Source organism: Muntiacus reevesi, chromosome 11, assembly GCF_963930625.1.
Source record: "Muntiacus reevesi chromosome 11, mMunRee1.1, whole genome shotgun sequence".
In the NCBI taxonomy this organism is placed as follows: domain Eukaryota; kingdom Metazoa; phylum Chordata; class Mammalia; order Artiodactyla; family Cervidae; genus Muntiacus; species Muntiacus reevesi.
Genome location: NC_089259.1, coordinates 74689886 through 74710737, shown reverse-complemented (window position 1 = coordinate 74710737; position 20852 = coordinate 74689886). Strand labels below are relative to the sequence as shown.

The following is a 20852-nucleotide window of genomic DNA, read 5'->3' as shown; positions in this document are numbered from 1 at the left end:
AGCAAAGAAGAGTGCTCCCAAACTGAAGTGATTCTCACTGCTGTTTACTTAGCTCCCCTGTGCCAGTCATGATTGAAACCCTGGGCAGAGAGTTGCAGAGAGGGAAGCAGAAGAGAATGGAGCTATTAATATAGCACAAGTGGTAAGAAGGACTTTCCTCATGGAGCTCCAAACTCCAGGGCAGCTCTCTGCGGGGAGTAATCAATAGCACAGTCTTTGGCGTCAGACAGTACCTGCGTGCGTGCATCGTCACTCAGTCGTGTCCAACTCTTTGCAAACTTTTGGGCTGTAGCCTTCCAGGCTCCTCTGCCTGATTTTTCAGGCAAGAATACTGGAGTGGGTTGCCATTTTCTGCTCCAGAGGATCTTCCCAACCCAGGGATCAAACCTGTGTCTCCTGCATTGAGGCAGGTTCTTTACCCACTGAGCCATCAGGGAATCCATGCATGAGACAGACAGGAGTTTAAATTCCATGTAACCTGGGCAAGTCATTCCAGATCCTGGTAAATTACCTAATGAATACAAATTACTCATTGCAGCTCTTGACATTGGCAAGTCTACAATAATCGGTACAACAGAAAAATGGATTAAGTAATGGTGGTCCATAGAAACAATCATGAAAAAAGTTATCTAAGCGTGGGGGGAGGGATAGATTCTAGGCTAATAATCCAACTGGTCTTCAATGTCCCCAGTAGCACATGAGAGTATTTACAGGGTTATGGTTCAAAATGGGAAAGAAAATGAAATTAAAACATGCAATGGAGAGAGTGGAGAAAAGAGGCCGAGTAAAAGCTGAGCAAAGAAAATGGAGGCCACCTAGGACTACCTGAGAACAATGCAATTGGCCTGTTGCCATAATGATCTGGCGCTTCTCTGGGAACAATCTGATCCTGCATTTAAAAAGCACTAGAAAACAACAACAAAATTCTGGAAAGCAATTATACTTCAATTAAAAATAATTAATAAAAAATTAAAGAGAAAAACTCAAAAAACTACTAGTCTACTGTACATATCACATAATATCACTTGTATGTGGAATCTAAAAAAATAATACAAATTAATTTACTTACAAAACAGGAAGATATGCACAGACATAGAAAACAGACACAGTTACCAAAGGGGATACCAGGGATAAATTCGGAGTTTAGGATTAACAGATATACACTACTATATATAAAATAAACAACAAGGACCTACTGCACAAGATAGGGAACTATATCCAATATCTTATAATAACCTATAATGGAAAAGAATCTGAAAAAGAATATATATGTGCACAAATATATTATTTGAATAACTATGCTGTACAGTTGAAACTAACAAAACATTGTAAATAATCCTTCAATAAAATGGTTGCAAGATAAAAATTATAAACAATTTTTCATTGGAAAAGACCCTGATGCTGGGAAAGATTGAAGGCAGGAGGAGAAGGGGACGACAGAGGATGAGATGGTTGGATGGCATCACGGACTCAATGGACAAGAGTTTGAGCAAACTCCGGGAGAGTTTGCTCCCTGAAGGTCAGGGAAGCCTGGCGTGCTGCAGTCCATGGGGTTGCCAAGAGTCAGACACAACTGAGTGACTGAACAACAACAAAGGTCTATGAATCTGCTCTGAATGCCTTAGTCTAAATTTCCTTACATGAAGTATTTTCCAAATAAACACAGGTTCAGCTTAAATGAGTAAACTCAGTGCATAAACTCACAGAGATAAAAGTTCAATGAAACAGGTGACAAAATCGAGTACTTAGATTATTTTTTGCAAAGGTAATATACATACCTCCACATATTTCTTCTGTTTCATCATCTATGCATTCTCTGTCATCACACTCACAAAATTTACCATAAACAAGTCCATTTCCATCTGAATTATCACATTTACACCTGCCACAGTGACATGTACCTAAACCATTAAAACAAAGCAAAAATTATTTGTTAAATGCATATAAATTATAATTAATGAATTTTAACCTCTCTTTCATGGATAAAGACAATTCCAATCAATTTTATACTCCAGTTAGGTTTTACTGTGGGTATGATGAGATGGATAATGACATTCTTTTTTGAGATTATTGTAGCCCATTAGTTACATTTTATAGCACACAGCTATTATGATTGACCTCTAATAGTTTCATGAATGTAAATCTGAACTCCCCAAGAGCAGAGTTACATTATAAATGTCCATCCAATCAATGCATGAATGACTATCTTCTGATTACACCTGGGTCTGAGTGAACTAAAGCAGAAAATGCTAAGCTTTCTGAGAAAAGTAACCTTGCTTATCTTCCTCACCAGTTATTTATTCAATACTTTGCACAATATTTGAGCTTATTATTTAAATAATAAATATTTGTGGAATTCATTATCAAATTTAAATGTATGAAAAACTCAGATGTTCCTAAAAACTTCATATCTGCAGTGTTAAAGTGATACCCATGTCCTTATGACAAAGGGCCCGGAGTGGATTTTCTTTATGCATGGAGTCCTAGAACCTCACCAGAACCTCAGGGTGACTCAGGCTGAAACAGAGGCACCAGAACCATCTGGTCTACCACTCTCCACATACCCAGTCAAGTTTATAAGGATTTGACTACAGTCCCTGAGAATGAGTTCACTGACAATAAAACAGCATTCAAAGGATACTGAGAAGTAGAATGTACATTTGAGTAGCTTCCTTTTTAATGCTTATTTTTTGATCTTTAACTGATCATCACATCAGTCACCACAGAGTAACTGAGACTTGTCATTCACTAGGTATCATCCTAGACACTGGAAATGCAACAGGAGATTGATTCAGCCATAACCTCCTCTTAAAGTTTTATATGAGTAAAAACCAAAGAGATAAAATAAATGGAGAAGTGCGAAGTGCTGCAGAAACACATAGTAAGGGGATTCATCTGAGACCTGGTGGTAAAGGGTCTCTGGGGAATGGCTCTTAAACTGAGAACTGAAAGACAAGTGAAAATAACAGCTAAGAGAAGTGAGATGATGAAGCAGCCACTTTCAGCAAGAAACAACAGCAAAAGCTCTGGAGTAAAAGAGGAAATAAGAGGGGGAAAGACAGACGGTGTATAGTGGAAAATAAAGCAGAGGGTGTCATGAAAGGATAAAAGGCAACTAATGGTGAAATTTATGGAAATCTAAAAGGCTGAGCACTGAAGAATAATGCTTTCAAATTGTGGTACTGGAGAAGACTCTTGAGAGTCCCTTGGACTGCAAGGAGATCAAATCAGTCAATCCTAAAGGAAATCAACCCTGAGTATTCATTGGAAGGACTGATACTGAAACTCCAATACTTTGGCCACCTGGTGGGAAGAGCTGACTCATTGGAAAAGACCGTGATGCTGGGAAAGACTGAAAGCAAAAGGAGAAAGGGGGTGGCAGAGGATGAGATGGTTAGACAGTATCACCAGCTCGATGGACATGAATTTGAGCAAACTCCAGGAGATAGTGAAGGACAGGGGAGCCTCGTGTGCTGCAGTCCATGGGGGTGCAAGGAGTCGGACATGATTTAGCAACTGAACTACAACAAAGAGGTCTCATTAAACATCTCCAGCTTTCATCCAAGAATAATGAGAAGCCATTGAAATATTTCAACAAGGGAGTCATGTGATCAGGCATTCATTTCCACCAGGCTATTCTGGTTGTCACATGGAGAATGCACTGAAATGAGGCAAAGTGGATTTGAAGGAATGTTGGTTCATTAGTCTGCAGGAAAGAAGATAGAGGCTGACCTGGGTTATGGCCATGAGTTTAGAAAAAAGAAAATACAAATGGGGATATTTTCAGGAGAAAGAAAAGATGACTCAGTGACTGGTTTTGAGAGGTAAAGGATGAAAAGGAACTAAAGATATTGAAATCTGAACTGAGCTACTGAATACTGGAAATTCTCTATGTGTTGAAACAGAAGGAGCATGAATTTAGGACTAATGAAGATCTGAAGCTAAATCTACGTCTTAATCCCCTCTAGCTATACACTTTTGAGGTCATTATTTTTATCTCTAACTCTCAAATTCCTTATCTGCAAATAATGTCTACTTCATAGAGCTACTCTGAAGAACAAGTGATAAATATATCACCCTGTCATCTTTCTAAAAACTCTATTGTGTCTAGCACATTGTAGGCTTCCAGAAAATGCTGGGGTCTTTGTCTTCTCCCATTAAGACTTCGAGTGTATTAGTCATATTCCCAATTATTTTCTCCAGACACATTTTACATTTATGGCTCACACTGTTTCCTGGTTTCCAGCCCTCTGTGTGATTCTGTTACACAGGTCACTTCTTTCTCTCACAGTTACAAATAAACGGTGATCTCACAGAACCTGAGCTTGTTATTTTTCTTCCTTGAGAATACGTGTGTGAATTTTACTTTTATTAAATTTCATTTTCCTGTTTTTTTCCCCCTGAAAACTATTTTGATTTATAAAAGTTCATTTTGAATCTAATGCTACAATTCATGGGATTGCCTCATCTCTTTTTTTTTTTTTCTAATTATCACCCTTCTTTTTCATTTTCACATTATTCATGCTCTCTTTCAACCATTCACATCTCTATTCATTACATTTTCTCATTGCTTATTATATCACTGGTGAAGTTGTAGGTGCTATAGGAGATAATAAAAGGAATAAAATTAAAACCAAGTAAATCATAGATCAGGAAGAATGTGCTGGATGATTGATACTTATTACACAATGGATATATGAAACCAGATGACACAAAGACATTTGCAACAGATTTGTGACAAATGCTATAAAGATAGCATGAACCTCAGGCTGGCTCTGTGAAGAAGGAAAGGCACAGTGAAGAAGTAAGTTTTGAGTTGGCACTTGGTATACAGAGAGAATTTCAAGAAGAGGAGATGGAGGAAAGCCTTGTGATGCTGAAGAAAGAGTCTGAGCTAAGGAATAAGGATGAAGAATTAAAGAACAGTGAAGACTCTGACTTGAGTTTGGAGAAAAGTGTCTACTGCAGGCAGAGAGCATGGGATCCAGAATATTGGTCAAGGATTTTAGAATTCATCTGTTGGAATAGCAGGAGCACTTCACGGTTAGGGAGAGAGGTGTACCGTCGTGAGGATTACAATGCCATCAATGTTTTCAGGGAAGATGAGAAGGCATAGTCTCTGCTCTGAATTCTACAACTCCTCCCTGACGTCCCCCACAGGCTGGCTCCCTGCAATCCACGCATCTGAACCATCCCTGGGTGACGCGGGAAGTTTACAACAGTTCAGAGCCTTCCTGTCTTACTCATCAAGTGGAATTCACAACTGAGGCTCCGAGAAGCGGCATATGGAAGACCCGGCAGACGCGCCAGACTCCTGTGTTCATGCTGTGTCATCCCGTGGCTCTTTCTTGGTTGCCAATTAGCTCAGTCTCTAGGATTGGTCTTCTGTCTCATGCTAGATTATTTTAGTTCTGACTTTTCATTCTGCCTAATATAGCTGGCTCTTTCTAGGATGACTCCCTGTCTTGAACACCAGCCTGTATCGCTGATGCGATGGTGCAGGAGACTCGCTTTGCTCCGGCTCAGCTCTGCAGGCTGTGCCTTGCCATTCTGCGCCCCAGCGGAGTCGGCTTTCCAGACTCCTTTGGTCCCCTGCTCCATCTCCCTCTCCCCCTGCCCTTCGGTCTTCTTCCCCACTCCATACAGCTCCTCTTCCCTTTCTGCTCCAAGCTGCTTCCTGAAAACCACACTGCGGTAGGAGGGGGGGAAGATCAGTAATAACAACTCAGCTGTTGCTGTTGTCCTGTTGCTAAGTCATATCCGACTCTTAGCAACACCATCAGTTTAGTTCAGTTCAGTCGCTCAGTCGTGTCCGACTCTTTGCAACCCCAATGGACTGTGGCACACCAGGCTCCTCTGTCCTTCACTATTTCCCAGGATTTGCTCAAACTCAAGTCCATTGAGTCAGTGATGCCATCCAACCATCTCATCCTCTGCCACCCCCTTCTCCTTTTGCCTTCAACCTTTCTCAGCATGGGGGTCTTTTCCAGCAAGTTAGCTCTTCCCATCAGGTGGCCAAAGTGTTAGAGCTTCAGCTTCAGCATCATTCCTTCCAATGAATATTCAGCGTTTATTTCCTTTAGCATTGACTTGTTTGATCTCCTTGTTGTCCAAGGGACTCAGACTAACACAACTTGTGGGCAGTGGTCCTGAACTAGGCTGGTAGAAGTAAACATTAAAGGAAGACATGTGAGGACAAGATCCCCAAAGTAAACATGAAAGGTTAAGAAACTGAGAGGAGAGTAAGACATAAAAAAGATTGTGTTGTTTGTGAAAATTGTCTAAAGACACATAAAAGGATTCTGAAGATTTATGACAACCAGAAGTAACACTGTCCCTAGACTGGAACAGAGGTGGGGGCAATGCTATAAAAGGCATTGTTGGGTCAGTTGACAAAACTGGAATATGGACAGGTTACATAAAAATAGTGTGTCCATGTTAAAAAATAGAGGTAAACATATCTTAGAAATGTATTTTATATCTTATCCAACGTGTTTCATCATTTGCTAAAACAATTCTGTAAATTTTCTCCTTTCAGATGTACTGAGATGATGATGTAGTGAATCACACATTTAGATTCCTTAATAGTGAAACACTTTTGGATTCCTAAACTAATCCTTAGGTGGTTAACATGCATTATTAAATTTTTAACAATTATTAAATATCATTAAATTTTTAATAGTTATTAAATGTATTATTAAAAAGAAAAAAAACAGATTTGAAAATCAATCAATCCAAAAATAAGACTACAAAGAAACAAAACTGAAATTGATTTAGAAACTTCTTACTACCAAAAGAAGTTTAGAAAGCATGAAGTTGAGAGAGAGGGTGAGTGTGTGTGTGATTCTGCATGTGTGTGTGTGTGTGTGTGTGTGTGCGTGTGTGTGTGTGTGTGTTTAGAGGGTAGGTATTGTGAACCAAAGTAAAAAGATTTTACTAAGAAGAAAGAAAAGAAGGAAGTGCTGGTGAGAAGCCAGGAGAGTGACAGTAAACACAGGAAGTGACCTGACTGTCAGGACTTCCGTCATGGTTCCCAGCTGCACCAGTCACAACTTGCCTTGGAAATAGCCCTGATTACTATGAACAAAACAGCCTACTGCACTGAATCCACACAGAGCAATTCCTCTCAGTCAAGACTGTGGAAAAGCCCCAGCTCTGATTGCAAAAGGAGTCCACCAACCATGGGAATACCTGACGAACAGGTATTCCTGTGTCGTCAAACCCTGGTCTGGAGCAGACAAAGCAAGAGCTCATGCCCTCAGATCTACTTAAGAAGGGATGCCCAACCTCCGGATCTAACGCCTGATGATCTGAGATGGAGCTGATGCAATTATAATAAAGTGCACAATAAATGTAATGCACTTGAATCATCCCTAAACCTTCCATCCCACTGTTAGTCCTTGGAAAATTCTTTTCCATGAAACTGGTCCCTGGTGACCACTGTGCTGAAGAACTACCCAGAGAACTTTAAAACCCACTCCAGTTCATATCAGATGCCAAAGAAGTGAAATCAGAGCCTCCAGTGAGGACAGGAGCATTCCCAGGTTCAACCAGGTTGAAAATATAAACTGACTTTGAGCTTCTACGTGCTCAACTGTCAAAAGAATATTTAAGTATAGTAACATTGGCTAAACTCCATTAAAACCAAAACCATAGTTGTTGAGTTTTATACGATTTGGGTAATTAATTTTAACAGCTCCTCTGTACATTTCTAAGAAAATAGTTTTAAATGACATCTACAAGATAGAAAAATATTTCAGTTAAATAAAACTCTTGCTGTTACTATCTTCTTCAATGGGTTTCACATCCAGGGCATCTGAAACCTCCATCAAATTTGAAAAGTTTAGTTCTGTTTGATGGTAACATATGAATTCAAAGCACCCTTGATCTGTAACAGAGAACAATTAATTCAGTTTATCCAAGTCCTTTTTAAAAGAATTAACCCCTCCCCCCCAAAAAACAAAAAGAATTAACCCCGCATTTGAAAACATGACTCACAGTTGACTTAAAATGCTGTCGGGGTTTTTATTCCAGAAAATATCCTGCTTGAAGCAGGCATGTGGAACAGCTGGAGAGCCTCAGACTTGCCAGTCTCAGCAAGATGACATTTCCCCAATTGATTTATCTGAATTTCATTTCAAAAAAAAAATACACTCAAAAGCAGTCTCACTCCGAGGTTCAACATTTCTCGACGCCTACATATTTCCATTAAGAACCCAACTTTGATGATTTCATTTGAGGATGCTCTGGGGACAGAATTCTTACCTGCATTAGAGCAGATGATGTCTTGAGAATTCTTGCACATTTGGTTACTCTTTTTCTTGGTCAGGTCACAGTTGGTTGGGTACTGGCAAGCGTCACCAAACCATCCTTCATCACATTTGCATCTGCCACAGTCACACTTACCATGGCCTGAGAATTTAACAACATCTAGTTAGACTTAGATTGTTCTCCAAAGAATCTTAAGAGTGATGCTGGCTCAGGGATGAACCATAATAAATTCAAACACAAGTATATGACAGCAGTTAGTGGGGGAAAGGGGCGGGTAACACTATTTATACTCCATACAATGGACTATGTGGGCTTTATTTCCAAAATTAATTTTGATAACTCATGCTAAAAACATTAACTCATAGAGACATTAGGCTAGATAATTAACCAGAGGTCTAAAAAACACATGATCAGAAAATTTAGCACTAAAAAGTCCACCGGGCACTTACACATTTAAGACACAAAAACTCAATAAAAATCATTTCCATGTAGCTGCATTTTATAACACATAAAACCACAAACTCTAAGTAAGGAATCTTAGATAAAATTCTTAGATAAACATTTGCCTTGTGTTTATTTGAATTTCATATGTAATAAAATTGTATAGATATATTCAATATATATCACTATATATTTATAATTTTCCCACTTTGGGATAAGATTAACATGAAAAATAAGTATACATTTTTGTTTCTTGATGGGAAAATTTGGTTCAGGAGTCAAAAGGATAAGAGTCATAGCCATCCACTTTCACAAAAGTTTCTCAACCTTTCAATCTCTCAAATCAACATTTTGCTGTTTTTATTTTTGGGGTCATTAATTTTATCAGTTCTTGTTTGAAGAAACCAGCTAATGTTTTTACTGACTACATATTAGACAGAAGTGCAAAACACATACAATCCTTGGCCTTTGCCCTCAAGGGATTTACAAACTGCAAAGTCAAGGCTAATATGCAAAGAGGATTGTGTTATGTTCAGTCAGAACTGTTTGCTGGATGTTGTATGAAGTTGAAGGATGCAGTCTACGACCTACAGAAGAGGAGAAAGATTTTCTGGACTTCTTTGACCTTTAACTGGGCCTTGTAAGGTGAGCAGAGTTTGAAAGGGTTGCAGGGAGAATGAAGAAGAAGGTGCTAGTCACTCAGTCTTGTCCAACTCTTTGTGACCCCATGGACGGTAGCCTACCAGGCTCCTCTGTCCGTGGAATTCTTCAGGCAAGAATGCTGGAGTGGGTTGTCACTTCCTTCCCCAGGGGATCTTCCCAACCCAGGGATCGAACCCTGGTCTCCTGCACTGCAGGCAGTTTCTTTACCATCTGAACCACCAGGGAGAGAGTATTTGTATATTATTCAAGATGACAGTGTTATGTCCTAGTGCCTGAAATTCACAGGCCACAGTGGAACAGAATCATTGAGCTGGGGCTAACAGTCACTCGAGACGGCAGCCAAAATCCACATGATGAGGTCCAAATGGTCAGTCAGAGTGAATGGCTCAAAGGCATGCCATATGGGCATGTCGGGCAGAGCCTGGGTCTCTGATCGGCTCTGACTTTAAAACTCCTGTGCATGTGGCCCAGTCCACATAAGGGTTTCTCTTCCTGTTGCATTTTTCAAATTAATTATTCTGTTTTACAAACAACACCTTGCCTGCACCCTAATTGCAATTCATTTTGTCCAGTGCATGTTACTTTGTCAAGCTGATTGTATCATCTCACATCCCTGTCTGGTCCCACACGATACTGTCAATCTCAGCCAACTTGATATCACTGACAAGCATAAGTGATCTCTCCTGCCAACCATCCAGTCTATTTTTATGAACATATTGAGCCAAATTCTTAAAGTGGCTAAACCTCTTTTGGTGAATTAAGAATCTCGGTCGCTGTAGAGATTCTTTAATAATATTAGTTGTATTAGGTTAAGCAGTGTGAAATAGCCACTTTTAAAATAAATGTATTTATTTTTGATTGGAGAATAAGTGCTTTACAATACCGTGTTGGTTTCTGCCGTACTCCAACATGGATCAGTCACAGGTACACATATGTCCCCCCCCACTAGAATCTCCCTCTCACCCCACCCCACTCCTCTGGGTTGTCACAGAGCAACAGGTTTGAGCTCCCTGCATCATACAGCAAAGAAACAGCCACTTCTATAAGTTAAATGTCAGCTATTTGTTATGGTTCATCCCAATAACAAAAGCTCCATACCCACTGTGAAGAAAATAAGAATGATTTAGAAGAAAAGGAAGTATCTAGAAAAAGAATACATCTTTTATATTGGATGGAAGATCTGAAACTCCAAACGAAGGTACATGTGACAGAGGTGGGTGATGGTTTGTGGCTCAAAGGTTATAGACATTTTAAAATGGAGGAGATTTGTAGAAATAGAGGGAAAATAAGGAAAACGTACAGAAGATATTAAAAGGCTCATTCATCTTACAATGACTCCATGAAGCATCAGTAGAAGCTATATTTTAGGTGCTTATACCCCAAAGTCATTAGTACATGGAGGTGCAGTTTCAGAAACTTCTTCCATAAAAGGTTCTATGATAAAATAAACATGGAAAGTGACATGCTATATTCTTCTCTTAGCGTGTCATGACATATACCAGCACACTGAAGCCCATCAGAGGTCCTTTCAAGAAAAAGCTATTTAACTTTATTTAGAATACACAATTTTTTTGATTAGCGGGCCCCTTGTCCTCACATCTTATGTTAACATCTTAGGCACACACTGCCAGATAATGTGACTTCAGCTTTTCCTTAAGCATCTGACTGTAGGCAAAGCTGACAGGCGAGGCAGGACAGGATCATCTGCTTTTATGTTTTGTCTAAACTTCATGCCTGGTACGGTCTTCTTGATTCACTTTCCTCCATTTAGGAAAGCAAATGGGAATAGATTTTTTTTTCTTTTTTTACTGTCAAAAGTTACCAAGGAATAGCCTATACAACTTTATCAGGAGATAAGTGCACAATGTTTTTAGAAAGAACAGAACCTTTAAATAAGTTCTACTCTTTGAAAGTGAAAGTGTGACTCAGTCATGTCTGACTCTTTGCGACCCCATGGATGGTAGCTCAGTAGGCTCCTCTGTCCATGGAATTCTCCGGGCAAGAACACTGGAGTGGGTAACCATTTCCTTCTCCAGGGGATCTTCCTGACCCAGGAATCAAACCTGGGTCTCCTGTGTTGCAGGCAGACTCTTCACCGTCTGAGCCACCAGGGAAGATCTCTTTACTCAAGGTTAAAGAGAACTCTGGCCGACCTCAGGGAATGAGGCTGCCCTATTACGGAAGCAAGGTAATCTCCCCTGCAGTGTCAATAACATGGCTTCGCTGAACATCCTGTTTGGCGAAACACTTTATCCTCTGTGTACCCGTTTGCTGCAGCTGTCATCCAACGTACCATAAACTGAAAGGCTTAAAGCAACAAAAATTCCCTCATCCCAGCTCTAGCACCCCCAAACTGACATCAAGGTGCCAACAGTCTGATTCCTTCTAGAGGATCTACGAGAGACGTCCTCCCGTTCCTGTCTCCCGTCCACTGGTGGCTGCCTGCAGTCCTGGTGCTCCCTTGTCTGAGCAAGCTTTCCTTGCTCCGCTTCTGTCTTCATGTGGTTTTTCCCCTGTGTGTCTGTGTCTTCACATCTTTCTCCTTATAAGTGCACGGGTCACTGGATTTAGAGTCCATCAGACTTCCGGAGGACCTCATCTTAATTACATCTTCCAAGACTGTCTTCCCAAATGTCACATTCAAGGCACCGAGTGGAGGGATTTCACCCATCCTTTAGCGGAGCATAATTTAATCCTCAAGAGTTGCAAGTAATAGATCCTGATTACCCTCTTTCCTACCGAGATGGAATATTTAAAAGCAGAGACATCACTTTGCCAATAAAGGTCCATAAAGTTAAAGCTATGGTTTCTGTAACAGTCACATAAGGATGTGAGAGTTGGACCATAAAGAAGGCTGCATGCAGAAGAATTTATCTTTCAAACTGTGGTGTTGGAGAAGACTCTTGAGAGTCCCTTGGATTGCAAGGAGATCAATTCACCAATTTTAATGGAAATTAACCCTGAATATTCATCAGAAGCACTGGTGCTGAAGCTGAAACTCCAATACTTTGGCCACCTAATGCGAAGAGCCGACTCATCGGAAAAGACCCTGATGCTGGGAAAGATTGAAGGCAGGAGGAGAAGGAGACAACAGAGGATGAGATGGTCAGATGGCATCATTGACTCAATGGACATGAGTTTGAGCAAATTCAGGGAGATGGTGAGGACAGGGAAGCCGGGTGTGCTGCAGTCCAGGGGTTGCAAAGAGTCTGGCACGATTTAGTGACTGAACTGAATTACATATTCACATATAAGATGTGGTCTTTTTATTCCCTCTTGGATGTGAAAATAAATGGCTAGAGCTGAGAGCAGCTTCCCCCTCCCCATTTCTATGCCACAGCAGGAGGGCCTGAGAATTCCCACCAACAGCCTGGCCCAGGTCCACGTGTGCATGCACAGCTCTGCTAGCCCTTCTCCTCCCCGACTCCTCCCACAATCGAGGTCCCTGATCATCCCCAGTCCCAGGACATCTGCGCCACCCCAGACTAGGGCGGAAGCCACAGCAAGCTCTGGAAGAGAGGTGGAGACCTTTGTGGTAGAAGGGCCTTGTCCCAGTCTTCTGGGGCTAGCGGGGCAGAGGTGGAATGGACTCCTATTCAGCTGTGAGAAAGAAGGCGATCCTGCCGTTTGGAGCAACATGAAGGGACCTTCTGATGGCAAAATGCGAAGTGAAATAAGTCAGACGGAGAAAGAGAAATAGTGCCCAATCTCACGTGTACATGGAATCTGAAAATAACGAGCCAAGCAAACAAAGAAGCCAAAATCCAGAGTCATAAAAAAACAGGTTTGTAGCTAACAGGGCGGGGATAGAGAACTGGATGAAGGTGGTCAAAAGGTACAAAACTCCAGTTTTATGATAAATAAGTACTAGTATGTCATGTACAAGATGATGACCATAGTTAATATACATTGGGCTTCCCTGGTGGCTCAGATGGTAAAGAATCTGCCTCCGATGCAGGAGACCCAGGTTCGATCCCTGGGTTGGGAAGATGTCCTGGAGAAGGGAACGGAAACCCCCTCCAGTATTCTTGCCTAGAGAATCCCCATGGACAGAGGAGCCTGGTGGGCTACAGTCCATGGGGCTGCAAAGAGTCGGACACGACCGAGTGACTAAGAACACACACACACACACACACGTACTGTGAAGCAGCGGTCCTCAACCTTTTTTGGCTCTAGGTACCGATTTTGTGGAAGACAATTTTTCCACTGACCAGGGCAGGAAATGTTTTCAGGATAATTCAAGCTCGTTACATTTATTGTGCACTTTATTTCTATTATTATTACATCAGGTCAACTTCATATTATCAAGCATTAAATTCTGGAGGTTGGGAACCCTGCTGTGCAGTCTATTCAGAAGTTAAGGAAGTTAATCCTAAGAGTTTTCATGACAAAGAGGAAGAAACATTCTCTTCTTTCTCTGTAGTTCTATGAGATGACAGATGTTAACCAAAGTTATTGTGGCTAGTATTTATATGTAAATTATTATCCTTCACACTTTAGGCTTACACAATGTCATGTCAACTGTATCTCAATAAAGTGGAAGTAAATCCTGATTATTAATTACTACCCCATCATTACTACTGAAAATAATTTTTCATCTATAGGAGGATAGACGTTAAAAAATTATTCTCTATGCATGTCAGATATACTGCAAGAGCCATACAGTAACCGTGAAATAGACTATTTTAATCTGAGAACTCAGTTGGCCCTGCAAACCTAATTTCTTGTTACTTAGTTTCCAAGTTGTGTCTGACTCTTTGCGACCTCATGGACCATAGGTTCCTCTGTCCATGGGATTTCCCAGGCAATAATACTGGAGTAGGTTCCCATTTCCTTCTCCAGGAGATCTTCTCCACCCAGGGATCAACTGACCCCTCATCTCCTGCATTAGCAGGCAAATTCTTTACACTGAGCCACTTGGGAAGCCCACAGACCTACTTGCTTTGGTCAAACAGGTAAACTTCCAATATCCCAGCGTTGTATCCTAATGTCCAATGGATTCAAACAAGCTCATTTCATAATAGACACACTCAATTTTTCTCCTGTTCTTTCTAAGCCACTATCGCTCTCCCAGCCTCTCTAGGTATGAGAAACAAAAGAACAATGCCACATCTAAATTCCAAGTAAAGTATCCCTTGGCTAATTTTACATTTATTTCATGGCTTGCAATAGAAATGACTATTTTCAAGACAGGGGCACCAGTCCATCCCTGTTTCTTTTTTAAAAAAAAAAAAAAGTCTTCTTAGATATTTATTTCCCACTTCTATGTGAAGGATGGAAGGATTCTGTGTAGAAGGGAACTTTGCCCCAGAAATGGAAAGATCTGCTCTCTAGTCTTGCCTGGACACTAATCCACACATGACCTGGATCAGGAAAGTGGAAAAGAGGAGAGGAAAGGAAAACTAATAAGTACTGCTTTCTGGGTAGAGTGATAAGTTCTTTATACCGGCTAGTCTCTTTGGCGTCCATAAGGAGCCAGTGAGACAGATTCTGTTTCCTTGTTTTACAAACAAGAGGAACAAAGTATAATTAGCTCACTTAGCTGAAAAGTTGTGTTTTTCCTATTATAATCAACATTATCCATTTAGTTGCAGTGCAGTAAACATGAGAGGTCAAACCAGTCAATCCTAAAGGAAATCAACTCTGATTACTCATTGGAAGGACTGGTTCTGAAGCTGAAGCTCCAAGACTCTGGCCACCTGATGTGAAGAACCGACTCATTGGAAAAGACCCTGATGCTGGGAAAGACTGAGGATAAAAGAAGGGGGTTCAGAGGATGAGCTGGTTGCATGTCATCACTGACTCGATGGACATGAGTTTGAGCAAACTCAGGGAGGTACTGAAGGACAGGGAAGCCTGGCGTGCTGCAGTTTATGGGGTCGCAAAGGGTCAGACACGACTGAGCAACTGAACAACAAACATGAGAGCACCTTTTTGCTCCAGGAAGAGTGGCGTCAGTGAGGACTGGCGGCTGGACGACACCACTTTAGTCTTTGATGCTTCCTTTTGTAACTCACATGCTCAGAACTGGATTACTCAATACTTGTTGAAAGAATCCTAACAGCAAAATCATCAGACTTCACTATTGAAAATTAAATAATGCTAAAGCTGGCAGATTAAAGAATTCAGGAGTCTAGTTATCTGATTTCTCTAAACCTCACTGTGCTGATCTGCAAAGTTAAAAGATTGGACTGAATCACCCCCAAGCTTCCTTTCACCTTGAAAACTCCATACTACAGCCTCAGTTATCTTCTTTTTGTTACAGTAAACCAAGGCAGCCCCTTCAAACAGTGCATTCAACATCTTAAATCAGGGGTGTGGTGGTGGATATTGTTACCGAATCTGTTTGCCACTGACAATATTATGAAACAAAATCCTACTTAAAAGCGCCCACTAAAATACCATAAATTATCCTGATAAGCTTATTTTAAAAGTGATTTGGGTTGAATACTGCTAAAATTGGGGGATTTAACATTAGAATTCTGGTAACCTGAAATAATTATAAATTGTAAAACATAAAATATAAACTACAGCAAAACAATACATAATGTTTTGGCTGAATCTTGGGTAGTAAATTTCACAAATATATAATTATACATCATATTCAAGCAAGAATTATACAAAGACACTCAGATATAAGCACTAGCTTGGAAATTCAGGAAACCCAGGTGCTCATATATATTCTGCCATAGTTGGTCTTCTGATCTTCACAGGTGAGTTATTATTCTAACATTTTTGGACTTATTTGTTCTTTTTGGTCTGTTAACTTAAACATGTACACAAATACAGTATTTCTCAAGGGATGCAGGGTATGTATCTTTAAAGTGAAATTCGCTCAGTTGGGTCTGACTCTTTGCCACCCCATGGACAATACAGTTGATGGAATTCTCCAGGCCAGGATATTGGAGTGGGTAGTTGTTCCCTGCTCCAGGGGATCTTCCCAACCCAGGGATCAAATCCAGGTCTCCCGCATTGCAGGCAGATTCCTTATCATCTGAGCCACGAGGGAAGCCCAAGAATACTGGAGTGGGTAGCCTATCCCTTCTCCAGGGGATCTTCCCAACTCAGGAATCAAACCAGGGTCTCCTGCATTGCAGGCGGATTCTTTATCAGGTGAGCTAACAGGGAAGCCCGTGTCTTTAACGGGGAATTATTAGAATTGTCTTCCCTGCTCTGCTTCATCCACATTTCTCAAGAAGCTGGTGTTCCCACCCTACCCCATCATTAGAGGATGTACTCTGTTTCTCAGACGTCTTGAGAAGGGAAAGAGAAAGAAAGATTACTGGACTGGATGATAGAAACTTTCAGTTCTCTATTCTTCTAGCTCCAGTTCTAAGAGATTTTTCATCAGAAACATTTACCAAGATTTCCTCATTTTCTTCTGTAATTAAAAAAAAAATGTACCCTCAGTTCCTTTAGTTTCTTTCCTTGGCTTGTTGTTCTGTGTAGGGGTATTTTATTCCAAGAGTGTCTCTTCATCTCAAATACTCCAAATGATAGAAGCCACTCAAGTCTTGTGAGTTGCCCAGTTGAGGTCAGCTCTTTGTGACCCCATGACTGTAGCCTGCCAGGCTCCTCTGTCAGTGGAGTTTTCCAGGCATGAACACTGGAGTGGGTTGCCATTTCTCACTATCCACCAACAGTATTTCTTAGTTGATGGAAATGAACTTAATCAAACTGGAATCTAAGAATCTCAGAACACTGTAACCAGACTAGGAAACCGGGAATGAGTGACATCTCCCCAGTTTTACTAGGAACAAAATGAAGCTCCATGCTCACCATCACTCACCTCCTTCTCATTTAGATAAAGATATGCGTCAAGGAATTGGGTCAATGGAGATACGTATATGTGGATCTCAATGGAGCTACATATATGTATATATGTATATCTAGGTGAAACAGCTGTGAACGGGCAAGCACGTGACACAGGCCATGTATATGTACATACACGCATGTTCATATATGTCTATATATATACTCTTGGGGAGCTCACTCATGCATAACTGATTCACTTTGCTGTACGGCAGGAACTAATGCAACATTGTAAATCAACTGCCTGCCAATAAAAATAAATCTTAAAAAGTCCATAGGAAAAAAATCCAATAGAAATTCCCCATATAACAAAGCACACAGCCTGGGCAGTCATTGGGAAACAGATAAAATGATTCTCCACGACTTATCTTCCTAATCATTCTGCCTAGGACTCCTCCACTCCCCAAACCCTATTTTCTAGAAAACAAAACCACTTTATTTGTTTGAAAAGAATACTGGGCTTCTCCTGTTGCCCTGGTTGCACTAAATTCCAATGGGTTGTGGGCAGGTTCCCCGTACGGAGCTTCTAAAATACGCCCCGAAGTGGACAATACCAAAATCGTGGACTTGTAATAATCCACCTTTTAAAAAAATCTATTTTTTAAAAAAGACCTCTCCTATTGCTCCTTAAAGAAGTCTGCAATGGCTGAAACAAAGCTAGGATCACCTCAAGGTCTTCAAGCACTACGATCAAGAGATTCTGGAGGTATTTTATCCTCAACCAATAAAAAGGAGCAGATGGTAACAATTTATTATTTTACTTCCTTCTCACTTACTTCAAAAATTAATAAACATTTATATGTTCAGTCCAACTTTAATGTAAATCCTCTAATAGCAAGGACTTTTCTATTAATTCAATAACTCCCTAGGGTACCTCTCCTCTAAGCAGTTCATAAAAGCAGGTACTGAATAAAAGTTGACAGTTTGGTTCACTTGATTGGAAATAAAATGAAACTACTCTCTTGAAAGCAAGTAAAGCACTTTAAGTCAAGAAACTTTCTACAATACAAAGATCAGTCAGCAGATAAAAATACTTATCAGTAGTTGGCATGGAGACTAAATTGAGCTCATTACTACTCATTTTTAAAACTTTTTAGGAACTCAAGAAGTCATTTAGAAAATTGGAAAAAAAGCAAGTCATGGACAAGGTAAAAAAATTTTTTTAAATAAGTTGTCATTGTTGTCTCCCTTTAAAAAAAAATTAAAATCTAGATCAGTAGACAGAAAAATTAAATTGGAAATAAAACCAGAAGGCAAAGGTGCTTTTTAGGATATAAGACTCTGTCACACTGCTCTGACATCCCTACTCATTTCAGGAGGAATGAAAACTAGACACAGTTCATTCACAAGTAGCTCTTATAGAAACCATACATATTGGAAAAGGAGAGGCAAACTTTATTAGGGATGTATGTTCATAGGATTGAAAAGAAAGGACATTGGCTTGGACACAACACTTGCTTGGCCAATGGGATGCTGGTAGATCTTTATGCAGAGGCTTGAAATATGCTTCACACAGCTAGGCTTGACTTCTTCTCTTTTTATCATCAATTGACAATTGACTTGTGGAGCAGATCTGAACCAAACGTGTGACTAGTTTATGTCAACCAACTCCCACCCAAAGGTTTCCCACGTGACTCAGTGGTAAAGAATTTATCTGCTGATGCAGGCGTTGCAGGAGACGCAGGTTCAATCCCTGTGTGGGGAAAGATCCCCTGGAGAAGGGACTAGCAATCCGCTCTAGTATTCTGCCTAGCAAATCCCATAGACCGAGAACCTGGTGGGCTACAGTCCATGGAGTCGCAAAGAGTCAAGTACGACTGAGCTTGCCCTCCCACCCTAACCATGAACACATGAGCACAAATAAACTATTGCTGTTTGAAGTGGAAAAAAAAAAAAACAGAAAGAAAGAAAGGAAAGGTTGCCATAATAGCCAGCGTGCTCGTTTGTTTTGAAGCCATTAAAATCAAGGTGTTTTGAGAATGGGAAAAGAGTATGACAGCAGTGGTAATAGCCTGAGCTCCAAAGAGAAGGAATATCTTCGCATGAAAACATGAACAGTTTGGGAGCTCCCTTGGTGGATCAGTGGTAAAGAATCCTCCCACCAATGCAGGAGACACAGGTTTGATCCCTGATCTGGGAAGATCCCACCTGCCTGGGAGCAACTAAGCCTGTGCACCACATATTGGGCCTGGTGCTCAAGAGGCCAGGAGTCACAACTACTGAGCCCATGAGCTGCAACTAATGATGCTTGTGTGCCGAAGAGCCCATGCTTCGCAGCAAGAGAAACCACGGCGATGAGAAGCCCATGCACCTTAACTAGAGAACGTGCCCCTCTCGCCACAACTAGAGAAAAGCCTGTGTGGCAATGAAAACCCCGCACAGCCAAAAATAATGAATAAATCAATGAAAATTAAAATGAAAAACACAAACAATTCCAAACTTACCAACCCCCAGGATGCACTCTCTGTGACTGAGTCATGAGCTATGTCATTCCGCACTATGAAAAGTTATAGTTATCATCATAATCCATGACAGATAAGTTTCACCTACCATTCAATTTCAAAATATCCCTTTTTAATCATCCTGGATAATGTATCTTGTCTTCCTTTTTACATTGGTATAGAGATATTTACTCTGGAAAATAGCTTTACCAAACCATACTAGAATGCCTAAAAATAAAAAGCATGTTAAACTTGTGAATTACAAATCACTTTAATTTCTATTATTTGATTATCAAAATGACATGAAAAAACAGAAAACCAGTATTACCATCCTCACCTACTGAAGCGAAAATTCTCAGTTAATGCCTTTAAACAATTCCTCTAAACTTTCAACCAAGCTCTCAAGTCTCCCACTCAGCTTGGGTACCCCCAAGGGTGAACAGGAATGAAATCCCCCAGCTTTCTGTCCTTTCTCCGTCTTAAGGAACCCTCATCCACTCTCCCCCTTCCTGCAGCCTCAGAGGCTGTGTCGAGGTCCATTCCTATCAGGGAGTCTTGATTTCTTTGCTATCTGGTTCATTGGAAGCCCTGCTTCCTCTCTCTCCTCTGATCCAACCTCAGCTTCATTGTTAGCACCTTTCTCTTATAACATGAAATTCATCAAGTGTCTCCTGGTCTCTGCTAAAGGTAGTCAGCACTCCCTGTATTAAAGCCAAGTCCCTATTCTTTGTCTCTATTCCAAATCAATGCTCCGTTCCTTATTTAAAGCTCCAGGTAGGCAGTTTTCCACTCCCAGTCACCTTTTCTCTACAATCCGATTTCAGTCCCACCGTTCTACTGACATTAGAAAATTTAATATGTTTTTGTTCCTTAATTCAACTGACATTTAAATCCTTATCTTATTAGTTGTTTCTGAATCCTTTGGCACCTTCCCCTATTTCCTACCCTGCCCCTTGTCCTTCTCTGCCACCTCAACCTCCTCCATCCTGCCTGAGCACATAGCATCAGTAAAATCCATATGTCCCAGTGTATCTTAGATAATCTAAGGAAAGTAAGAGGAATAAAAAGACACTGGAATATTTATTCTGAAGAGAGTTAATTAAACTTAAGCTCATCATTACACCGCTGAATCACACTAAGTTTTAAGCAAGCTTGAACATGTTAAGTCATATTTAATTACTTTACTTTTTTCACTGGCATTCAGTGAACAGTTGGAAAATAAGA

The 20852-nt window shown here is 40.6% G+C and overlaps 1 protein-coding gene and 1 non-coding gene across 2 annotated transcripts in view; one reads left to right on the top strand and one right to left on the bottom strand.

Annotated features, from left to right (window-relative positions):
* Positions 1 to 20852, bottom strand: part of ITGBL1 (integrin subunit beta like 1) — a 215464-nt gene that overhangs the window by 113840 nt on the left and 80772 nt on the right. Inside the window, exons 3-4 of the mRNA XM_065902065.1 lie at positions 8266 to 8412; positions 1779 to 1901 (exon numbers count right to left, since the gene is read on the bottom strand). Coding sequence (XP_065758137.1) covers positions 1779 to 1901; positions 8266 to 8412 — 270 coding nt within the window. The remainder of the gene's footprint in view (positions 1 to 1778; positions 1902 to 8265; positions 8413 to 20852) is intronic.
* On the top strand, positions 13292 to 13363 carry TRNAR-CCG (transfer RNA arginine (anticodon CCG)). Its single transcript has one exon. It is a non-coding gene; the product is annotated as a tRNA-Arg (tRNA).